Here is a 16,442-nt window from a genome sequence, read left to right as displayed (position 1 = left end):
GAATTTTGTAAGCAAGGGTTGAGAAGGGCACAGAGGTTTTCAGGGAAGTAAATAATGGTGGTTTTATGCAGGAAAATAACAGAAATAAAGAAATAGCTTATTCTCTTTTGTAGTTTATAGATTTGGTGAGTGGGGGTGGGGGAGAGGAATAAATAGGGAGTACATCCAGGTCACATTCTTTTGAAGGATTTGAGTAGCTGGAAAGCTCTGCTGTGCTAGCAGACGCAGTCACTTGTGGAGAAGAATACAATGGTGGTTTGAGATGGCAAGATAATGTGATACTAGCCATGTATAGTAAAGTCAAATCCTGTTACAGATGATATAAGGGCATTGATAGTCAAGGAGACCAAGGTTTGTTTACAGTCACACAAAAGCAGTACTGCCTGATTGATTTTGGCTTGTTCTCCTAACAGGTTTTTAATAGTGCTAAGGTAATTTAAATTACACATACCTGTCCCCTCTTGCCTATGTAGAGAGTGTGATGGTTGTGTGTTTGGCTATCAATTAACCATGGAATCCACCTCAAAATATTGTTTGCTCTTATTTTTCGAAAGGTAGTGGTAAAATGAATGGAGTGTGAATACAAGCAAGTGCCATGTTTCAGAAAATAGGCTAATTTGTAAACTTCTCCCCTCTGTTCATTTTAAGGGGGTTGTTTATACTAAATCCAAATATGGCAACTTAAATGACAGAATTGTCAAGGTAATGCTGACCATGGTACTAAAATGCCTAGAAAATGTTACTGTAGTTCCATAATGCTTTCCACATCATCTCAGGTGTTGCAGTCAATACCAAAATAAATAACATTGTCTCCTCTGGAGCTTGAATTTAGTTTCATTTTCACCCTTACTTACAGAGAAATGTCCACCTTTTGCTTAAGCAGCTGCCAAATTTAGAGCCTCAGGGGACCACAATTTCGTGAGCATAGTAATCTATAATTGTCTCCACCTGTCTCTTCCCTTTTTATTATTAATAGAACTCTTGCTTATTTATGTTTGGGGGTTTTTTTAAAGACTGTTCTAGAAGCATGAGAACATTATCTACTGAAGTTATGCTAAATGTTGACTATCTTTGACATCCTTAAGTATGAATGTCCTTTCTGAGGAGACTTGAGCTGTAATTATAGATGTCTCATGCTGAACATTTTAATTTTGATTGTTACTGTCAGAATATGTATGCACTACCTTCCAGCTGAACTGGTAAATCTTTAAAGCTTTTAAAACAGAGTGCAATTTCTCCCATTTGTCCTCTGTCTTTATTGTGATCTCTTTTTCCCTCCTGTCCCTTATCCCAGGTGAGGCTTCATGCTCAGTAGCAAATTTCATAACAAATAGAAATATTGTGGTTCAGTAATGATATATATATGTACTGATGCTTCAGTAACTGTTGACACCAAGCATGAAACAGTTTATAAATATTTTATTGTAAGGGTTTGCTCAAATCTGAGTAATATGGAGAGATTTGACATCCCTGTGTAGGGTACTTGTACCCTGTTCTGTAATTTTGTACCTTGGACTGAGAGAAACCAACTTTACTTAAGGTAGCTTATACATGCATGAATTAGATAAACATGTCTGCTGTATTTAATATTAATGTATTTTCCTTAATTAATGTTTTATGACTCTGCTGTGAACACCTTTATTCTAACACACTAAGTTTTCCATGTTTCTTTGCCTGCTTTTTCAACAAAGAGGATACTTCTGACAAGATGGATGGTAAGAAATTGTTTAGTCTGTCCTCTGATTCTATTAAATATTTAATAAAGTGTCTTTTATGTAAAATTACTGATGTTTAATATATTTGTCTGTTCATTAACAAAATACATTGCTGTTTTCATTAACCCCATGTAATCTTGATGTCTTAATGTTGTGTTATTGCTGTATTTGTCAATGTTTTTGATTGTTCTGTTACAGCAACATAAACTTTATCAGAAATTGGATGTTACTCCTGTTTTTTAAAAAAAGCTCTATTAATTACAGAGCAATTTTATAATCAATACATGCTTTTTTAAATGAGCTCCAGTTCCATCATGTTTCATACTCTTACCTATAAAGTCAAATTTTTTGACTTATTGGCAGAACAGCAATGGGAGAGCAGAAGGTGCCTGACCACATTATTAAGGATTTCTTTCAAAAAGTAAAACTAAATCTTCTCTTTCAAAAGTACTCTATCAAAATCTAGTCTAGCTACAAAACTTTACGTGCCTGTAAATCCTGTAACAAAATGTAATTCTATTAAAGAATAATTTGTTAAGAAGACCTACCTGGTAAAGTAGCTTACCAAGTATTCCAGCTAAGTTTTAGCGCCTCTTTTTTTTTTTTTTTTTAAATTTGCTGTGTTAAACACATGGAGGGAATTGTCATATATTTTTATCCTAACTGCGAAGCAGTTGAGAATCAGGCTTCTCCATAACAGTTGTCTTTTTCAGGTGTAAGTAATGCTTCCCATATAATAAAGTGACAGAGTCCCAGCTTGGTGCCTGATAATTCTAGTTCTAATTTATTGCTGGGGAACACTTAACAAGTCAGTTTTGTTTGCTGCTTACATAATAATTCTTGTCACATGTGTTTATTAAACAGTACATGTTTTGAAGAATGAGTAGTTTACTGGAAGCAAAGCAGGTGATATTTTTGATAGAAATGAAAACAGTAAGAAGGTAAATCTGTAAAACCCAGAATCCTGAATAATTTTAAAGCACAGATAATGAGTTCTATGAGAGATACTTTTTGGAAGAATTTGAGCCAATTTTGAGTATTGCAGATGGCCAGCCTACTTTAATAAAATGAGGGGAGATTGCACAGCATAGTAGTGTCTGTCTTGCTTATTTCCATAACAGATTTCCTTATGTTGTATACAGTAGGATTTATTTTTAACTATCTGTGCTGAACACTTGTGCTCTTGCACGTTGTCACCAGCAATAAAGGTTCTTAGGGCCATGTGTATAGGATTTTTCTTTTCTTCAGACCAGTAGTCACAACTAATGGTGTCCCGTGCATCTGTTTAAAAATAGTAGTGGAAGTGCTACACAATTGATAGGAATTATAGGTTTTTTTCCGAGAGGATATCTGTAGGGATGATGTGCAAGACAATGAACACAGCTTAGCTCCCCAGCTGTAGTTCTATGATACAGCTGCTCTGATGTAACTGCTACCAGGAGGAACTAATCCTTTTTCCTTTTCCCACTAATCTTGGCCACATGTTTTTACCACTTCTTTCACTAGTGCCTTGTAACATTCTGTTATCAATCACTGTAGGTGAACAAACTCCAGAAAACTGATTGCATAAACAAAAGTGAATAGTATTCTGTTATTTAGCTTTTGGAGCTGACAGTGAGCCTTTAGCCATCCAAACCAGGTGGTAGCACAAGGGTGGTGAAGCAGAACCCCCCCCCCCCTTTCAGGAGCAACTATCTGTTAGCCTGGCTTAGGTGTTGCATAGAACCTGCCTTCCAAGATCCAGCTCTGGAAGAATGTTGGATTGGGGGAGTGGGGGTGGTTTAGGGTTTGGGTTTTTTTTAATGCAGACTGGCAAATTTGATCTGGAAAACTCTGAGGCACTCCTACATACATATTACTGTAACGGATTTCTGTGAAGAAGCATTGAAATTTACACTGAATTAACTTTCTAGAGGGAGTTTTTAAAAATATTGCCTTGAAGATAAGATAATATGAGAAAGCAATAACTAGATTTGCTGAGAAAGTTAAGTTCAGGCTAGCCGAAGACACTAATGGAAGTTTTAATCATTGTAGTTGTCTTACAAGGCAGAAATGGCAGAGACTAAAAACAAAAATGGAAATAGTCTTTGATTTTGAGGCATTTAACATTTTTTATCGCTACTAATATATATTTTATTCCATAATCAGATTTGTTTCAAAAGAACTTTGAGATAGGAAGGACTGCTGTTAGATAGCTTCCCATCAATTCCTAGGTACTGATGTCAGTAAAAAGATTTGTCCGACTCTCATTTTGTCATAATCAAGCCCTGTTAAGCTCGGCATACTTGTTCAAGTGTGATCTGGTTTCAGCAAGCTCATGTTACTTCCACTTCTGTGAGCAAAACTTGATCTTGTGCATATAGATCTTCAGAGTAATCATGGATTACATTCAGAGAAATCCTCCTTGCTGGCAGTTCGTATCAAATTATCGCTGTCCAGTGTGGGAAACGCTGTCCTTGTGTTTCTCTCTGAGATAATTTATAATACTATGGTTTATATTTTCAGAAGAGCTTGCACTAAAATACTTTTACTGTCTGTTTTGATCTGTACATGTCGTTTTGTTGACTTACCTCATAGATTTTTTTTTTTCCTATTGATTTTTTTTTTTTGTGGTTTCATGACTTTGCAAGGCAGTGTTATATATTGTGTTCTTGTAAATCACTAACAGTGTAGTGTGGATGTTTCTTGATAATTTTGCTTCAGTTCAGTAAAGGAGTTGCAACATAAAAGCTTTAGACCTCTTGGCTTGACAAAATTTGTCAAGATTCATAAGATTAATCTCAAAAAGGAATTGGAGAGACACAGTATTGTTTGGAATATCATGTATTTTATTATTTTTTCTGTTTAGGAACAGCTTCTGAAGATGGTAAGAAAATATTTTGTTAGAATAGCTAATATTTTCAGCTTCATATTTTCATTGATACAAATTAAGCTTTAAAAGTAGAATGTGGTCTTTCTGGGGCTTTGTGGAGGTTCATAACTCCAGATAGCTTATGCATCTAATACTTGGTTGTCATGTAGTATTTTTAAAATTCTTTTGCTTGTATTTTAATTCTCAAGTACTCATCTGCAGTAGAAGTGTCATTGCTTAACATTTTTAGTGTGAAAATATAGGAGCTTTATAATTTTGAATTTGTTTTTTAAAGCGAATCTTATCACAGAAGATTTCATCAAATGTGTTCACGCTCTGGGAAGCAGGTGCTACTATTATCCATCTCTTTGAGACTTGGGAATTCATTTTCAGTACACTATTAACATTTAAACCTGTCATTAGTGAATGGATGTAGACACTCCAAGTGAGTTAACAGTTCATTTGCCTCACAAATACAAACTTTATTTTTACTTTGATAATATCGAACCAGGTTCCAAGCGATAATTTAACATAATATCAAAATAGTGGCACTCTGTATTCCTAAGTTTTTGGGCCAAATTCTGAACGCGGTTACATGCCTTGCAGTCTCACAGCACTCAGTGGGAAAACATTGCCATTGCACGGGGATAACTAGTAGAGTTTGGACTAGTTAATCTAACCGTTCTTGCTAGCATATTGCTTTCTAGTAGAGTGAATAACATCCTTTATCCTGATTCTCTTCTTATAGACTCTCATCTATGGCTATTCCTTCTACTTGGATGAATAATATTAACTTGGTTGGTCTCCAAATTCTGCTGTGGAAAGCCTAAAGAGGCTAGAACTAAATAATAGTCTGTGTACTTTATTCTTCTGGGTCAAATATTGACTCTACTTGTCTAGAAAATATTTTAATTATGCTGTTTCTAAAAGTGGATTACTTGTTGAGCTAGATCCACCCTGTACAAGCTTTTTGGGTTTTGTTCTTGCAACTTGTAAGAATTATGGTTAGCATGGTTTTGGTTTTTGTTTCATTTTTCTGTTGTTTGAGAGGCTGGAAATGTAGTATACAACTCTACTATTTTCTTTTATGAATAACCTTTCAGTTACCTATAATTCATCCAACTGGGGTCTTCCTTTCTTTTGTAATTTCATTGTATACTCTCGATGTTATGAGGAACATGGCTAATAATGCAGAAAGATCTAACCCAAAACCAAGATGGTGTGGCATTCTAGAGAGAAGTGAATCTATTGTTTTAGTTGTAGGTACTCAGTTTAATCTGTCTCTTCCTCAGCTCTTCTATCTGTTGAGGAGACTAGTATTTCCTTATATCATGTTGTCACTCAGAAGTACTTAAGTGTACTCAGTCTTAGCAAAATGCTGTAAAAGGCTTGGGCAATACTGTAGAGGTCTATATGACTGTGGCCAGGAAAACAGTAGAACCTTCAGTAATAGGAAAGCTGGTGTTTAGATTTCTAAAAAGAGGAGTGAAGTTAGGAAGAAACCTCAGAACCCTATTCAAAAAATATTCAACATAATTTTTGTAGTTTTATGACAGCAGAAGTAGAATTACAACAACAAGTAATCATGAGAAGACTGTACCTGGTATAGCAACGTTAGCATATGCGTTGCCTATTATATTTAAATAAACTTCCCTTTTTTAATATAATCAACCTATTTATGTAGGAAACAAGAACTAGCTAGCTAGTTCAGGGTGTTTAAATGATAACGTGTAAATTGCTTACTGAAAAGTGTAGCATCAGAGGAGAAGTATTTTGATTCCTCAACTATAAGTCCTTCAAGGTGTTCAAATTTCTACTAATTATCCCAAGCGAATTTTCACCAATTGAGTTATGTTATGCTTCTTTTTTATCTACGGAAACTTAAGAAAATATTAGTAAATGCTACTGATGCTTTGCTTTCTACATTACTGTGAAAAACTGATTTAATGCCATTTTTCTTTTATAGGTCGTGTACGAACAAAGCTTTCAACACCTTCTGTTGGTATTGGGAATTCTAAAACAGATTCCAGAGGACGGAGTAGAACCAAAGTGGTGTCACAGTCTCAGCGTATGTATTTTCTGTTTGTTAGTTATACCTGATAAAGAGGCCAAATGCTTAAGCATATATTCATTGACCAATGGCTACAGTCAAAGTTAATTTAAAAAAAAAAAGCTAAATACTGAGTTGTTGTTCTGTGCCTTAGGTTCATCATCGCCAGACAAAAATGAAGGTATTTTTTTCAGTGTTTTGGGTCAGTGGTATTTGCATGCTTTTCTAATTCATGTTGTTTTTCTCTGGGCAAAATACTAGGTTAGGTCTTAGTTTGCCAATTAAATTAGATAAAGTAACAGGAAATGAAATCTACCCTTAAATTCTGTCTTCAATTATAACTTCTCAACATTCTTTTCCCCCCTTTCTGACCTCCCCAACATGAAACACCAGTAAATTTCTGTCAGTTACGTATGACACATGGATGTGTAATACAGAAGAATAGGTAGGCTGGATGGTGTCCTCAGTGTTACCTGCAAAACCTAATTTTTCATTTTTCAAAAAGTCTTATTTTTCAGCCAGAAATACCTATTTTTATTTTAAGCTAGGCACTACTCTAGCTTTTAGATATATATACTCCTCTTTTTGTATTACAGCTGTTACCTTTACTTAACTCTTCTTTGGAGTAAAAATACTAAATCCTAACTTTATAGTAAGTTACTTAGCCTATATTGAATCAAAGGGTTAAAACAAGCAATTTACTGTATGTCAGCCAATCCACAGTAATTTTCTATGTCTGTTTAGAAATGAAAGCAAATGCAAAATTTCCAGTCTAGCTGAGCACTCTGTCATTAATTAAAAAGACCTGATTACCTCACGTTCTTTGGCACTGGCTGACCTACAGCAATTTGTTCACACATCTGATGTCTCCAACAGATGACATCTCATTAAGCTCTGTAGTGTTTTCAGGTTCTCATCTTTGTCTAATCAAGTAAAATGCAAAGAAATTAATGAAAGGAAGACAAGTTAACAATGAAATTAAAATAAATTAACCAGTCCTATAGTTTGGCAGGTCTAATGTTATAAACCCAGTTAATTATACAGGTTTTGAATTTTCCAATACAATTATTTTGCTATCAGTAACCATATCCACTTTCTTTTAATAAAAACCCTTAATTCAGTATTTAATGGCAGAAACATTTATCTTCATAGCATTGACTGCATTTGTCATAAATAGAATGACTTTTGAGGTTAAAAAAGCAGGTAAAAGAGTTTTGTGGGTTTTTTCCTCTTAGTGTACTTACCATACAGTTTTGCATTACTTCATTTTCCAAAAATACAGTTGTATCAAGCCTGATCCAATGCTTGCAGGTTATGCGAAATAAAACTTTCAAAAAATCTGAACAGATAAATAATAAAATCCAATAACAGAAATTCTTTTAAGTCATTATTTGCTTTGACAGTGCTCTAATGCCACAAGTGTTTGTGGGATGAGAGCTTGAAAATAAAGTCTAGTTATTTGCTGCGACAAAGGTTGTGCAAAACTTGTTTTATGTTTTCAGTGTTAAGATGACTATACTATATCATAAGCAAAGAATATTTGGATTAATAGTTTAAGGAGGGGAGGTAACAGGTAACAGTCCTGCCAAATCACTTTTTCCCTTTATGAAAAGCTGTAAGCAGTCTCTGTAACACTCTTTCATTAGTATTGGGAAAGTTCTGAAATCAGCTTTTTGAAAATAACTTCATACATTGAATAGATTTGGTAAATTCTTAAAAAGTTAAGGTGTTTGATAAACTGTTTGGGGGAGAGGTTAAATTCAGGTAGCAACATAAGACTTTTGTAATGATCAGCGTCATTTAATATTAATTAAACTGCCTGTATATTCAGGGAAACAAACTGAAGTTTTTCAGTTTTGTTCTACTAATAATGACAGTTTTTTTCCAAGAGAATTCGTTTTTGCACGGTATTAATGTCTAAAGAGGGAAGTTGAATTGATACTGAAATAACTAGATTTGTCTACATGTGATGTGTGAAAGTTAAATGCATGAATGCACCTTTACAGCCTTTTATTACTACTTCTGTTCAGAACTGATGGCTTCAGATAGCTCATTATAACCTGTCAGTGGGGGAGAACAAGAATTCTGAGATGTTTTAAGGAAGATAAACAGGACAAATACAAATGGACAGGCGAAGGAGAATTGTCAGGCACTGTATGCCAGCTATTTGGGTGATGCTTCATGTGACTGAAAATTTTCACAGCATTGTAGGGAGCGAGATACTTGATGTTTCCGTACAGGGGATTGTTTTAGTTCCCCGGCTTATAGTGGGGAAAATAGCTTCATATTAGATTTAAGCTTTTATTTTTTTAAATAAACACTGTAACACAGATGCTTTTGTAAATTTAGGTTTACAACTGTTTAGCACTTCTGTTCAAAGATCATTTTATGAAAGACTTGCAAATTTGAATGCTTTTACAAAAGATACTTTTTTAGGGTTTTGGAAGCCCTTTACTCTTCCTCTTCTATTTTTAAATTGTAACATAAAAGAAATGCATATAAAATCTATAGCTCATTATTTTATTCTCATCTATGGAAAAAAATTGTTCCATTTTTTTCCTTTCCCTTCCTGTTTGGTTGTCAGGTAATTCAGCAAGGTGTGCTAAAATTGCATTACAATCTTCATTCAGAAAAAAAGAATTAAATTTCTGAATGGCAAAAAATTCTTCCTTTTATACTTCAGATTAATTTTAAAGAGGAAAACCTGAAATTCTATGCAAGTCTTTTCAGTTGTGCCATTGTGAGTTTTTTTTTGTCATCCACTGCACCTGCAGCTCAGTTCCTTTACTGTCTGTCTCAATTAAAAAAAAAAAAAAAAAGTTTTGGCCTTGTGTGTAATTTTTGTTCAGCTGTTGAACTTCTTGAATCTTTTTGGCAATGTAATATTCTTTTAAAGTAATATGAAGGCTACAGTTTCATGTTTAATTGAAATTTAATTCTTCAGTATTATCCAGTTGTTGATTAGAAAGCTGAAGAATTGTAATTTGCTTGTGCAGCTTTGCTTCATCTGCTTTATACATATAGCATCTGAGTTTAGTTCTCCAACTGTGGAAGCTACTTGAAAGCACTGCTTTAGCATAACCCCCTTGTGGCTTTTTTTCCTGTGTGAAATGACTAAAGCTTTCTTATTTCCATTTGCCATCCATTTTTTAATCTGCTCTGCTCCCTCCCTCTTCATGGATTATAAACCCCTACCCTAATTCTGCCTTTACACTTGTTCAGGATCACAGTCTGCTAACCCCATTGGTGGTAAGAGTCTACAGAATTTGTGTATACATCATTGTTTGATCACCTGTTTGACATGTCTCATCTAAGGACCCTATTCAGCAGAAATTCTGGCTCACTTTTTTCCATGTGCTGCACTTACCTAATTGGATGTAATCCTTATTTAGAAGGCAGTAGAGATGGGAGGGTTTTGCCATTTTGGAATACTGTTTTAGTAATCCTTCTTTCATCATTCAGTTCACTTAAATCTGCTACAGGTGGTAGTACTGACAACAGTATGCCAATGCTGTTATTAGCATAATATTTTGAGGATACTAAGCTTCATTTGGTTTATTTACGCTATAGTGGTACACTTTGCAGGTCAGACAATAGAAAGATAAATAACGTATTAGAATGAGAGGTTGCTTTTTTCTGTATATTCTGAGAAGAGTATGTTTTTCAGGTTTCTGACCTATTGAAGAAAATCTTTTAAATGTCTCTGGCGCAGTGAAAACTTTTACAATTTTTTTCATTGTTTTAAAGAGGTATAAAATATTGGAGGTTAGGAAGAAAGCATAGTAATATCAGGTCTTAAGTCGAAATCCCCTGATAGGAAGAAACTGCCAAACTCTTAATTTTTGCAGACCACAGCAATTTTATAGATTTGTCTATTTGTTTTTTTGCTCTAGCAGTTATGCTTGTTTTTTCCAGGCTGTATAATATTTTATTTATCATTTCTGCTGAATAGGTCCATAGTTTGGAAAAGGGATTTTGCTAAATAATCATTTCAAGTTTGAATTCAAACAATGAATCTGAAAGTATATGCATGGTACATTGTTTTAGTTCTCTCCCTTCCACTCAGCATATGTTTTGTTTAGGATTTTCTTTCTTTTCCCATATAGTCAAGCTTTAATCAACTTGTATCCTTTTTAAATGTGCCTCATAAAAAGTAACCCATGAAACTCACTTGAGATGTTGCATGTTAAGTCTATAGATTCGATCGCATAGCTGTGGTCATACAGTTACCTGATTATTTTTAAAAGATTAATGAAATGTTCATATCTGTATGTAATTAACCTTCGGTTAAAATTACGTTTTGCTGTTTATTTGGTCAGACTTCTTGAATTCTGCAGCTGGAAACAATATCTTTATATCGGTGGCATAAATTGGTTATAACTACAGAAGAATGGGTTCTTTGTTAGAGCTTACAACTTAAATTTTCTGTAATTGAAATACCAAAGTTAGGGATCAGTGACCAGTTTCTGGTAGTGAGTACAGTGTGTTGAAATGAACATTTATAGCACTTTTTAATGTGCAGTTTTGATTAATAAAAATATAAGACACTTAAATAAGTCTTGATAATTTTTTAGTTTGCTTAAAACTAATTGAAGATTTTCTTTGAATTTGTGGGGTAACCTCCACAGAACTGAATGTGAGTATTTTAATTGTCTTCAGTGACATTTTATTTAACTTATCAGAGAGTAGTGCTTGAAGACCCCATGCTTTTAAAAGCAAGGGAGAAGAGTTTAAATGTTAGGAAAATAATGTTGTTTTATTATAACATTGGTTGCATTGGAAGAGCTGGGGTAATTATAAAATAACCAGTTTAAAGTTGCTCCCTTTAGCTTTATAGCAGTTCTTTTATTTTTATTTTCTTTTTTAATAGAAAATGTGATTAGTGAGACCATGTAGCTTAAGAAATGAACACACCAATGGTTGTTCATGTTGGGGACATTGGAACTGTTGAGGAAGACTAGAAATAATATTTATGGTATCTTGAGCCTGTCTACTGCTAAATACCATGTCAAGTGCTTCCTGGCGTTGATAATTTTATCTACCTTGTATGTAGTGCTGTAAGAATGTGGACCAGGGTTTTCTATTTTACATTTTTACCTTGTAAGTTTTTCCAGACCATTTCAATCTACCACCACTTTCCTACTAACTTTAAGCATTTTTTCTTTTTAACCATGGTTGTTTATCTTCTATGCTGTTACTTATATTTATTCATTTTGCCTTCAGCTGGCAGTAGATCTGGGTCTCCTGGAAGAGTTTTGACAACAACCACACTTTCCACTATGAACACAGGAGTTCAGAGAGTGTTAGTGAATCCTGCAACTGCACAAAAACGAAGCAAAATCCCACGAAGTCAGGGATGCAGTAGAGAAGCTAGTCCTTCTAGATTGTCAGTAGGTAAGAATCACTGACTAACTCTTGGTTTCTTTATAACCCTTCTTACTTCAAGTGCTGGATATCTACAGTTTGCATTTAGTTATAGGCAGTTGATAAAGTAAGAATACATATCAATAAAAATCTAAACCATACCTGTTTTCTGAGGCTAGTCTTTGATGTACAAGACAGTTTTAAATTTAAGCTGTAACTTTATTTTTTTGCTGTCAGAATGCAGTAGTTGTTCTTTTCCTCACTTCCCTGTCTTCCTCACCTCTTTCACTTTTCTTCACTTCTTATCCCCACCCCCAAAATACCCACATCCATTGAATGGAGGTGTGATACCATTTTGAAAAGATTATTTTCTTCATTACTTTTGTGAGTCTTCTACGTATGTGTGCGTGCATGTGTTGTATTTCTGTGATACAAAAATGAGTGTCATACTACTTAAACCTCACGGTATAATCTGATTACACTTTATTACAAACAATATTATTGAAAAATATCAGTTGATTTTAGTGGCATTGCTGTTCTTTGTTTTGTATTTTGATTTTTACCTTAGCTGTATTAACTTTATATTTTCCTTCTTTAGAAAGCTGTGTGTTTTTTCATTTGCGTTACTGTTGATTCACTTGATCTTGAGCACAAATTCTGAATCGATACTCTGTTCATATTTTTTGTTGCTTGTTTCCCCTCCATCCTTTTCAAGAGGTTTTTTAACCATTCTGTAAAGAGTTAGTAAAGCCCCATTTTTAGCTGTGCGAAGAAATAATTTCATAGAACTGGCTACACTTGGTGTAATCCAGCACAATCAAGAAAGTGTGTGGAAACAGTTATGACTTACAATATGGCATAATCGTCAGTGTCTCTTCGTAGGAATACATCTTTGATCTTATTGCGAAACGGAATTGCATTAAAACTGCAACTTTTCTTATGTCTTCTCCCTTCTGTGCTGCTGTTTGTTTGTACCCTGAATCATACTAGCACGAGGCAGCCGCATTCCTCGGCCTAGTGTGAGTCAGGGCTGCAGTCGGGAGGCCAGCCGTGAAAGTAGCAGGGACACAAGCCCTGTCCGCTCTTTTCCACCCCTTGGTAAGTACTCAGAGCCCCTTGTTGTGCATGGCTGTCTTTGCCCTTTATTGTTTGCACCTAACGAACCCATGCCTCCTTCATTTAGCTTGTAGCTGGCCACCATTATTTTCCCTTCCTTTGGCTCACTCACCACTTGGATGGAGAATTGACCAATGTGTGAATGGGTTGCACACTTGAAAAATAAATGCTTTGCTAGTGTTAGTCTTATCTTGAATACCAAGTCTGGAAAGGTGTGTGATACACAGTGTCTAGATGCTTTTTTTGAAAGGGCAATTCCGCTTTTGGAAAGTTTTTTGCAATTATGTGTTTCTCCTTTTATTATAGCACTCATTGCTTGGGTGCAGTTAGATAATCCATTTCTCACTGACCAGCTAGAGCAAAGAATAGTGTGTGGCTGTCATCTTCTCCTCTGCCTTTCCTTGCATCAACAGCCAGGGTCTGCTGTTGTTCAAAATTGCTCCCTAGTCAATGAATCATTTTGGTGTATAAAAAGAAAATACACTTCCTTTTATGTCTCCTTAGCTATATTGTCATCACTGTGTTATGTGAAAAAATAATAAAAATTGTAACTTTTTGCTATTAAAGTAAGTAAATATGATGGTGAAAGTAAGGGACCAATCTCCCGAAGCAGAAGTGTATTCGGAGGCTGCTTTTCCTTTTCTAAAAATGAACAGGGCAAGTAGCAAAGTCCTTATACAAGTAGATGAACAAAGTACCGTTCTGAAGTTTACTTGTAATCTGTGTAGAACAAGTGATAAGTAATTGAAGTAGCAGCTGTTGTTACATAGGGAAGAATAGGAATTGAAAACTTTTAACATTCCCACATGCATAGTCACATTCAGTCCTCATTTCTAGAGCTGCTATAAGCAAAAGTTTCATTTTCACTTAGTATTTCAGCTTATTGGCCTGACACTTAAAAAGATTTTGCAATATTGTCAAGCTGTTGTCTGTTTCTGAAATGTCAATAAGGCATAGGAACATTAGCTTATAATTTAACATGTTGTTAGTTAAGGATTAGGGAAGCTTCTCATCTCCATGTATCCTTGTCAACGTTACTACAAAGTTGGTAGTAAATTTTGATAAAAGTCTTTTTAGATATTAGGGGTTTGGGGTGGGTGGGGTTTTTTTTTGGTTGTTTGGTAATACAAAACTGTCTCTAAGATTGTATCTGAAACTGATCTTTTTTGGCGTTATCTTTGTCAGAGTTAGTCTTCAGTACGTATCCCTCTTCTTTTGTTAGTTCAAGTGTAGCTTACAGTTAAGGACTTTGTAATGCTAGCTGTTAAACATAGTCTGAAAATAGTAAATCTCTGGTTTCTATCTCAAATTGAGGCATCTGACTGTACTCCTAATTGGCATTGGAAGTCTGTTGTGGTCTGTTACGGCAGTATGCTTCCTGTCAGCCTTGGTTTTATTGGGAAAGTACAAATTAATTGAATGAAAGCTGTTTCAATAACTAATGCTAATGTGCCCAGATGCTTTGTAATTGGGAAATTAAATTAAAAGTCGACATTATGCAGGATCCATTAGCAAACTTGTATCTTTTAATAAAACACAGCTGGTAGACTGTTGTAGTACACGCATATTTTCTTTTCTTTTAAAAACGAGGGTATTTTCCAGATCTTTTTGTGCTGCTTTTGCTACCTTATAGCTTGACTTCAATTGCATGCATGTGAGACCTGATTTAGGTTTTATATTTGGTCAAATGCTTGTTATCTTAAGAAATCTGTATTAAACTAATACAGTAAAATGGGTCATTGGGGCAAACGCTACTAGAGGTTTTATTTTTGTTGATGAAGGTTAATTTTTGTATTCCGATATCAAAACAAGCACCTATACAAATACAATAGGTTGAACTGTCTGTTAGCACAGAGAATGCAAGGTAGCACATATAGGAATCCAGTGTTGTTAAAAAAAAAAAAAAAAAAGAAAAGAAAAAAAAAAGGCAGCTATACCTGGAATAAATGATGATTCCCATGATTCCTTCTGGTATGACTTCTTATTTGAATGATTTTGCATGTCATTCAGTGTTTTGTTGGACCAGTTTTGTTTTAGGGGTTGCTATTAACTTCTATCAAAAATAGTAAATGTAATGTTTTTCAAGGGTACAAGTGGAAGATGAAATAAGGCAAATTCAGCTCTGTGTTTGTAGCTAGAGACAGTTTTACATGAGGTTGGAGGGGGAAATGTAATTTGTATTGCATCTGATTCTCAGCACAGAAATTTTTGCGTACTAATGTTAAGCCCTTTGAGGCATAAAATGACCCAAATGCTACGTACTTGTTTCTCTATACATTGGTATAAAGTGTTTATGTAATCTCACATCTCAATGTAAGAGTATAAACTGGGAGATAACAGCTGAGATGCAAGTGATTTGTAATTTATATGGAAGTGCCTATTTTTCTGTTATGTGTAGTTAATATTAAATATCAGACTAGTATAATTCCCATATTTTAGCTAAGAAATTATGTGATTTTGAGCCCATTTAAAATCTTACTTTGATTCATCTTTTAAAAAGTGAAGCAACAATAGTAAATACTTTCAGAATTTCTGCAATTTGAGGGCTACAAAGAATATTCTTGAAAATACGCTTTGGTATGAGGTATGTTTGATCCAATATAGTACTTCTTTTCACTGTCTTAAAAACTCGTCCAGCCCGTTTCAAATGTATATGGGGCCAGGATTGTCTTGAATTACATGCCTGAAGTTTGAATTTTTAGTTGTACCTTTAATTTTCAGGGCTTGTTGATGGAAAGCAATGGAAAGATTTATCCCATTATTGCTTGTATTTAAAGCTCTGTCAGCCTTGATGCCTACGTTTTGACATCTTATGTCCTGTCTCATTTTCCATGCTGAGACATACTTTCTAAGGAACCAAGTATTCCACAAAGCATTAGTTGAAAAACAAAATTCCCTAGCTAAACAATTTCATGCAGGTTTAGTTTGAAATGAAATACATTGCTGTACCTTATGTAAGGAATAGAGAACTTTATGTGGAAAAAACACAATGTTGTTTCCAGGACCTTTACAAGACTTAGCATAATTTTTGGAGTTCACTCAGGTTAAAAGAGGTGTGCTTCCCCAAATGTGATTTGGTCTGTGTCAGGGTTATTTGATTCAAATCAGACTCTAAACTGTCTATGTTAATCAGAGGAAATGATGATTTATTTGATTCCTGGTTTCTATTTATACTACTTCATGTATCCAAAAGGTGTACAATATTTGCATTTACAGTTATTTATTAAATCATAAGGTTATATCTGGGGTTTATGTCACTGGGTGGACATTCGAATTCAAGTTAAAATTGTCAAAAACAATTTCATTTATGTGGCTGTAGAATTCTAGCTTAAGTGAACTGAAGAAA

General features: G+C 34.6%; 1 protein-coding gene across 44 annotated transcripts in view; it reads left to right on the top strand.

Annotated features, from left to right (window-relative positions):
• Positions 1-16,442, top strand: part of CLASP2 (cytoplasmic linker associated protein 2) — a 153,765-nt gene that overhangs the window by 100,208 nt on the left and 37,115 nt on the right. For 17 of the 44 annotated variants that reach the window (XM_041122324.1, XM_041122344.1, XM_030008580.2 and 14 more), the window contains 5 exons: positions 1,692-1,715; positions 4,564-4,581; positions 6,533-6,634; positions 11,840-12,010; positions 12,971-13,078. In XM_041122324.1, coding sequence (XP_040978258.1) covers positions 1,692-1,715; positions 4,564-4,581; positions 6,533-6,634; positions 11,840-12,010; positions 12,971-13,078 — 423 coding nt within the window. Of the gene's footprint in view, positions 1-1,691; positions 1,716-4,563; positions 4,582-6,532; positions 6,635-6,770; positions 6,798-9,838; positions 9,866-11,839; positions 12,011-12,970; positions 13,079-16,442 lie in introns of all 44 variants that reach the window. The other 27 variants (XM_041122326.1, XM_041122339.1, XM_030008590.2 and 24 more) reach the window with 11 other exon arrangements.

The sequence above is a fragment of the Aquila chrysaetos genome, chromosome 3, assembly GCF_900496995.4.
Source record: "Aquila chrysaetos chrysaetos chromosome 3, bAquChr1.4, whole genome shotgun sequence".
NCBI lineage: Eukaryota > Metazoa > Chordata > Aves > Accipitriformes > Accipitridae > Aquila > Aquila chrysaetos.
Note: the sequence above shows the minus strand (reverse complement) of the source record. Positions and strands in the feature narration are given on the sequence as shown.